At 44.0% G+C, this 8166-nt stretch overlaps 1 protein-coding gene across 13 annotated transcripts in view; it reads left to right on the forward strand.

Annotated features, from left to right (window-relative positions):
- Positions 1 to 7480, forward strand: part of OSBPL3 (oxysterol binding protein like 3) — a 193708-nt gene extending 186228 nt beyond the window's left edge. For 12 of the 13 annotated variants that reach the window (XR_014834144.1, XM_085005698.1, XM_085005701.1 and 9 more), the window contains 2 exons: positions 228 to 350; positions 3783 to 7480. Coding sequence is in view for 11 of the 13 variants with exons in the window: in XM_085005698.1 (XP_084861824.1) it covers positions 228 to 350; positions 3783 to 3879 (220 nt within the window). In the remaining 2 variants the exon portion in view is untranslated. The remainder of the gene's footprint in view (positions 1 to 227; positions 351 to 3782) is intronic. The other variant, XR_014834145.1, reaches the window with a different exon arrangement.
- The last annotated feature ends 686 nt before the right edge of the window (positions 7481 to 8166 follow it).

The raw sequence follows: 8166 nt of genomic DNA on the forward strand, positions 1-8166 counted from the left end.
CACATTCCTCTTTATAGACAGAATCTTTTGAGCCATGTTTATATCACCAATTCAAAACATAATATCATCCCTCACTACCTCCAAACAGCACTTTAAGGGTGGGCAGGGGTCTTATGTACAGGAAACCTGTCTGAATATCCAGTCCTGCAGTCCTCGGATTGGCTCTAGGACTGCTGTTTCATTTCCTTGGAGTTTGCATTCCTTTAGCTTTTCCCTCAATGCCCCAGGTTTCTAGAAGAAGGAAACTTAGAAGAAGCTGAAATACAAAAGCAGAGGATTGAACAGCTGCAGAGAGAGAGGCGGCGGGTCTTGGAAGAAAATAAGGTGGAACACCAGCCGCGGTTTTTCAGGTGAGCGGACAGAGTGCTGGGGGTCATAGGTACCAGTGACCCCCGATGCTTCTGGCGTGAAGAGAGCAGGACGGGTCCTCGCCTCCCCAAGTGAGAGCATTCTCGCCGCTTTTCCTGCTTCAGAGCGGGCATCCCTCCTCTGCGAGGATTCCACACTTTGTGTGGACAATGCCCCCAGGCAGTGTGGACTCTCCCCCTCAGTCCTCATTGTTTGTGGTTGCAGAGAGGCACTCGCTCAGCAACAAGACCAACCACACCCTTCCCCAGTAGGGACCAGGTTGTTTAAGCCACGCCTAAGGATGGTCCCCCCTCCGCCACCAGCAGGTGTATCGCACACAATGATGGAGATAAGTAACCATCACCCCACCGGTCACCAAACTGGAAATTCCAAGTAACCTAATTCTTGAATTGCAGAAGGTCCAGTATGCTGGGGCTTGGATTTGGAAGACTGAGTGTCATTCTAAAAGGAACTTGCTAGGAGGGTCTTGGCAAAAACAGACTGAAAGATGTAGAAGGGGCATCAGAGATGGTCAGCCCTTCACCCCCTCTTTTATTTTCACTGCGAAGACACAAAGGCCAGGGATCACAGGTGACCTGTGGAAGGACCCGGCGGAATGTCCCGGGATGGGGACTGGCCCTCCTGACTACAGGCCAGGGCTCGATGTGGTTTTAGGGTTTTTCAGTTCATTAAAAATTAAAAAAGAAAATCAACATTAAGACAAGCACGTGTGGAAAAGTAGCTACTTCCTACCCTACCTATTCCCCCAAGTCTTGTTTTCAGGATTTGATTGTTTGCAGGGATTGGGGGTTGTCGTTGTTCTTTCATGGGCAATGGAAACACTTTTAAAAGGAAGATTGAGTGACTAATCTATCAGCTGCAGCAATAAATTTATATATTTCCAAAACAGTGAAACGGCAACAAGTTCTGTTTTATCCCCAAAATACTGCTCTTTCCCCTAAAGGTGGCATATGGGTGTTGATCAGTTCCGTGAACTCGAGATGAGTGATTGAAGATCAGTAGGCGGGAATTTTATTTGGAATGTTCATCACTTCACTTGAACATCTTAAAAATAAGACAGCTAATCATTTTTTTTTAAAAGTCAAAGGACAGATAAATGGATAGACTAACAGACTGATCAATTGCGAATTTGCTAATTAGTTGATAAACACCCATATATCCTTAAGTAGGTTGATTTTTTTTTCTTTCATAAATCAACTAGTTGTTTTTAACAAGGAAAAATCTACATTTATAAAGAGGTTCATTACAGTATTTTTAGGATCATTAAAAGTTGTGGTAATCAGACTGTCTCGAGGACTAGATAAGGAGATGCATCAACTTGATTTAAGTGAAAACATCAAAAAAAATGACTTCACAGAGTCTGTGGAGCTCTGTGGAGGACCAACTAACACTTAAATGTAAAATTTTGACTGCCATCAAGGCTGTCACTGCAACCATGTAAGAATTATGTCTGGAATGGAAAAGGACTGAACACAGCTGCAGCTCTTTTTTCTTTCGATTGTCTACAAAATTAACAGATTATGGGGTCTGAGAATTAAAGATGGGGAGAAAAGGCAGGACTTGTTCGGCAGTAGCAGTCAGTCCCGGAATGGTTCCAATGAGAAGCCTGGCAGAGAGGTTACAGACAGGAGCGTGGGGTCTAAGATGCTTCCACTGATACTCACGCAGGAACAAGGCAAACATCTCTGGGAATGCCAAGTGGAAACTTCAGCTCTGGCTTCCTAGAAAAGTATCTGTTATGCTGATTGGCTTGGTTTTTTGTTCGTTTGTTTGTTTGCTTTGTTTTGTATTGGTTTGGTTTTTTATGGAGGCACCTGCAGCCTATGGAGGTTCCCAGGCCAGGCAGGGGTCACATCGGAGCTGCAGCAGCCAACCTACACCACAGTCACATTGCTGTAATGCCAGATCCAAGCCACATCTGTGAACTACACCACAGTTCACGGCAACGCCAGATCCTTAACCCACGGAGCGAGGCCAGGGATTGAACCTGCATCCTACAGACACTATGTCAGGTTCTTAACCCACTGAGCCACAACGGGAACTCCATGATTGGCTTGCTTTAAATACATGCCTTTATTGGAATAGGGGAACAAGTGTAATAAAAATCTATGTTCCTGAGAATGGGGGAAAATAGGCATGGCTCACTTTTGCTTCTAAAACATGCAACTATATCAGTCAAAATTACAAGTACACATCCTCTTTGACCCAGAAGTTCAAGTTACAGGAACTTCTAATTAATCTTACGCACATACAAAATAACATAATTTTGTTTATAATAGCTAGAGGTTGAAAACTACATCCTCAGTGCCCACAGCTAGGGTACCTGTTATATTGTGGTCCATCCCCACAGTGAAATATCATGTAACTGTTTAAAAAGAAAACAAGGACTCCCTTTTTGCCAGAGTCACTAGGTTTTTTTCTGCAAAGGACAAACAGTGAGTATTGTTAGCTCTGCAGGCTGCAAGGTCTCAGTAATGATACCTCAGTCCTGCTGTGCAGTGTGAAAGCAGCCGTTGACATTACATAAACGCATGGGCATGGTATGTTCCAATAAAACAGGGTCACAAAGAGAGGCTAAAGGCTGGGTTTGGACCCTGGGCTGCAGTTTGCTGACCCTATTGTGGCTCAAGGGGTGGGAGTTCCCTTGCGGTGCAGCAGGTTAAGGATCCGGCGTTGTCACTGCAGCGGCTTGGATCGCTGCTATGGGACAGGTTCAGTCCCTGGCCCAGGAACTTCCACCTGCCGTGGGGGCAGCAAAACAAACAAACAAATAAACAGACAAACACCCCTCAAGGAGCAGGACACCATCCAGCACTGTGTGAAAAGCAGGAGAGGGGTGGGGTGTGCATGTGCCTGCGTGCACACTCGTACACCTGGAATTCCTCTGAAGTGAAGCCGATAAGATCACTGCCTCTGAGGAGAAACAGGAGGCTGAGAGTAGGAGTTCAGCTATCCCTTCTTTTGCATCTTGTGAAGTTGGATCTATGTAACATAGTATCTGTTCAAAGAATAGTGAACCCAGGCTCTTCCCTGCAGACGGATGACTTCCAATTCCTTTCCTTTTTACTGTTAATTTATCACTTGATTTGAACAACCTGGTCGATGGGTAGCTTTGACGTGGTCGTACCTAAGGGGGTGCCCGTCCCCCAGCCGTGTTTTCTGAACAGACTCTTCCTTTATCCGGGCTCCTCTCAGAAGCACCAGTGTTCACAGCCTCTAAGGTCGAGAAGTTGAAGTCAGAAGGAGCAAGGTGGCGTCCAAGCTTCCAGCTCCATCACTGGTCCAGGACTGGACCACAGGGACCGGGCGTGCAGGTGCCAGTGATAATTGGGTGGGGGAGGCGGAGCAGGGAAAGGGAAGCGGAATGTGGCAACCCTATCAAGAGCCTTCAACAAATTCTCTCCCTTTCACAGGAAATCCAGCGATGACTCCTGGGTGAGCAATGGTACCTATTTGGAACTCAGGAAAGATCTTGGTTTTTCCAAACTGGACCATCCTGTCTTGTGGTGAAAGAGGAAAGAATGACACGTCTTTGTATTTCTCCCGAGTTTGCTTTCTGAAGCCACAAACCTGCGTCTATATATTTACACGATGTTATCTAGAATGATCACGAGTGCTTCTTAGCGTAGCATTGCCACGTATTTAAGCATATATTTTCCTCAGTAGGTTTCTTTACAGTTTCGAATGTTACCGCAGTTGTTTATATGATGTAGAACACCTTGATATTTCTTTTTATATATAAACTATTTAATAAAAATGAAAGATTGAATGTTAATGTGTGGGTTAAAAGAAGAAGCTTTAACACTAATTTTCCAAAGGTTAGGACAATTCTAATTAAGTTTACGCCTTATAAAATTATGTTGGGGAAAAAAATCCGTCTCTCCCAGGAGCGCTAAGAATACCCAGGATTACTCACCCGTGCGTTAAAACTACCCAGGTTTAATTTGGTAGCTCAGATATCTCTTTGCCTCAGACAGCCTTTGAATTGCTCATACAGAACAATTCTGCTGGTGCTGGAGTCTGAAGGATATTTGCCATTTGCATTTTAGTGGTTGGGGGACCAGTGTACGATTGTTGGGATGTACGTTGTTACGGAAGATGGGTAAAGGCACCTGCTTAAAGAAGCAGCATTTAAATTCCTCCCTCCCTATAGTTTCATTGCCTTACGTGCAGAATTGTACCCTGTTAGAGAAATTGTTGGTAATCTGAGAAACTCCCCTTAACGAGAGGTTATCATGAAATAGGCAGTAGGAAATTTCTCCTTAGTAAGAGCTGAATCCTTAACAAGAAGCTTTCTCTGCTTCCCACCTGACACCTCGCCTCCCCGCTGTTTGACCGCATCTCTGTCAAGTATGGAATGTTCTAGTTTGGTGTCAAAACATACAGTCCATTCCACACAGCAAAGTAGCTGATTGTTTGAAATAACATGTTTTTCTGAACTACTGTTCTGGTATTTTCTACCTCTTAATAAACACCGTATTTTAGATCTTGTATAAAAGGTTGGACCATCTGCCTTATGGACACGTGTAGAGAATTGATGTTCTTCCTTTGTGCGGTGTTCTGATAAAATGAAGTGTCTTATTCCCTTTTCCTACACTTTCTTCTTACTCATATCACTCTTTCGTGAGTTTTGCCACAGTCTTGAATAATACAGATGGGAACTACTGAAAGGAGAAACGTTGCCTTTTTAGTGTGTTCTTTCCAATTACAGTAAGAGAATTTGTGCAGTCGTTGAAGTGTGTTATCAAAGCAGGTCCAACTTCTGCCCAGATGACATTACAACCAAAGTCTAAGTTTTAAGCCTTTTGCTCTAAAATCTATAATCGTCCTATGGAGTGTCAAGTAAAATGATGTGGTAAAAAAAAAAATGTCCCCAGAAAACAGTTGGAGATATCGAAAGAATTTCAGAGCCTGCTGAATGCTAGGAGTAAAAAGTAGGATAAGTAACAGAAAAAAGAAGGCACAGCTTTTCAGTGTCACGCCAAATAACCTGTGGGCGAGTATGGCCACAATGGAGAGTTATTTAAAGTGGATCCATCGCCTTTTGGGATCTGCAGGTGACTCAAATTTTAAAGCAGTGCACACCTCCTGAAATCCTGCCTTCATCCATTCCATTTTATCAAGACCTCAAGACGAGCACAACGTGAATATAATTTCCGTCTCTAAGCAGTTAACTGACAAGCAAATTCTCAGGTCTGCGCTGTGTGCTTGGCTTTTTAAATTCTGCTCACAGACAGGAAGCAGCAGCCTCTAGATGTGAAGGGTACTCCGGGGGAAAATAAATCTAGATTGCACAGTGTGAAGGTAAATGTAGAACCTGAGTAGTATTGACTGTTAAATAGGCCTGCTCCAGAGACGGGCTCCAAACAACAACGAAAACAAGACACGCAGCCTAAATGGATGTAGCTTTGCCATGGAGTTATCTGGAAATTCTTTAATTGCCCCAATGCTGTTATTTTAATTGATCATATGTTTTGTACTCACAAGGACAAATGGACCAAATGTCACCTTTGTAGTCATCTTATTTGGGATGGAGTGGGGATGGATTTGAATATGGTACAGTGCTGTATGCAAATTGTCAAATCTGTTAGTCCCAGCATCTATAAAGGGCTTTCCTGAAATGTAAGCAGCTGGGTGATGGATCCCATTGCCATCCTAAAATTCCCTTGAAGGGGAAACGGCTTCTTTTTTCCTTCAGTCTCTATTCTCAAAAGCACCCCCTCGCCCAGCTGGGATCTCAAGGACATTTGATATTTTTAAGATGAAGAAAGCAGAAACATGGCATTGTTTGGAAGAATTGAGGTAGAGTTGAATTCTCTGGCTTTTGAATCTCCTGATGCCATAAAGCCCATCACTGACCCAGTTGAGGTACAGGCTGTAACCTCCATTTTATTCCCAGCATCCCATCCCACTGTGGTGACCTGCACAGATACCCTTGGAAATAGGACCTGTGCCGTCCCCTATATTACACTTCAGATGTTCCTGTTGCCGGTGCTGGTTCTCCAGGCTGCGGGAGACCCGTCAGAAAGGAGCCACCGTCACCAGAGTAGCCGGGCAGCAGATGGTTCCCGGCCCGGGTCCCAAAGCCGAGGCTGGTATATCCTGGAGTCCAATGTAACAACAACATCCCAGTGCAGCTTCTCCAGGCCATTCACCTCCCAGAAGCCAGGCTGGTTCTGGTACTAATTACACAGATGAAGTTCACTTTAGGACAAGCCGTTATCAAATCCCCGTGGAATGCCCAGAAAGCCCCCCACAGCCTCATATGCTTCCTATGGGACTCTCTAGGAGAGAAAAATATACAAACCAACTTTTCAAAAAAAAGTTTATTTCATTTGGGCTGCTGCTTTTCTCCTCTTCTCCTTTTCATGACTCCCAGTAAGTCACTGGCTTGGGCTTTGAGCACTGTCCTTCATCTGTATTTTCTAGCTTTCTGATGTGTGGTCTTGTCCTACTGTTAACAGTGTCAGTCCTAAAAGAACAATGAGAAAAGATGGAGTTTTCATTTGGCTGTCAAACCTTGCTGTAGGTCTATCCCCCATTCTATAAGTTATTTATGCCTTCCAGCAGTCATAGGATTTCCTCAGACCTTTTAGTGTTGAGTAGGAGCAATAAGGAGTTGTTCTTAGGATCTTAGGAAGAACAGTTCCGATGTATTGGCATAATTTATTTGAATGTCTTTGATTTTGATATTAACATGGGCATAAATCTATTTTTGCTACCAGATGATAGCTATTTTCATGTGCTCAATTTTCCCTGCATTGTATTAATCTGTTACTTTAGCATTTGTCTTTATTTTTCCATGGTGGAAATACACAGCATATAAGCATCTGCAAATCGCAGCCATCTGAAATGCAGGCCATGTTCAGAGACTTTGGTTTTGAGGAATACAATGATCAGAGTTTATTTTATTCATGATGATTTTATCTTCCTCTCGCCCTCAGAGGATATTTTTTAATGGATATTTGTAACTCTTTCACCTAACCATTTATAAGATTATTTTCTGTTCAAATCCCAGCCTTCCACCCAACCCTCTATGCCTCCCTCAAAAGCTTGTTTGTCCCCCTCATGTAGCTAGTTGACTGTGAATAAATGACATGGAAAAAGGCTACCACTGTTGTCGTTTTTCTAGGTTAATGGGCACACGTGGTTGCTGAGGGGGCAGAGAAAGACTAGCCAAAGCTCTTTTTTTGGCTACGGAAGTTCCTGGGCAGGGATCAAACTCGAGCCACAGCAGTGACCAGAGCCACAACCGTGGCAACGCCAGATCCTTAACCCACTGAGCCACTAGAGAACTCCCCAGCTGAAGCCCTTTTGAGGGAGAAACACACTAGATTAACTAAAGTGATAGAGGTTGGAAATAAAAATATGCTGGGACATAAAGAAGCCTGGAAACGATGCAGTTGTGATACTTTTGGTCTGAACATTTCCAGAGTGTATATACATGTAGGTCCCCCCAGCCACTGGAACAGGGGACCCGGGGAAGCTGGAGCCCCAGACAGCGCCCCCTAAAGCCCCCTCTGTTGAACCCAGCATGCTATGGAGATATCATTATTTCCTGTGTGTCCCAACGTGAAAAAGAAAGTGCTGACTACTCACATCAATTTAATAGCCCTTATGGATGACTGACTCATCACTTCCTGTATCCAAGTTGTGTCCTTTGCAATGTCCCAAACACCTCACCTTCCTAAAAGTTTCATTCGATTCAGCTTATTTGTTTACGGTGTTACACAGATGAAGTCATATCTCTGCCTCCCTGAGAGTGCCAAAGACAACCTTGATGGGCTCCTGGCTTAA

The sequence above is a fragment of the Sus scrofa genome, chromosome 18, assembly GCF_054392235.1.
Source record: "Sus scrofa isolate SSC_HxYL_T2T_F1_AM1 chromosome 18, Sscrofa_HxYL_maternal_Yorkshire_Landrace_v2.0, whole genome shotgun sequence".
Classification (NCBI taxonomy): domain Eukaryota; kingdom Metazoa; phylum Chordata; class Mammalia; order Artiodactyla; family Suidae; genus Sus; species Sus scrofa.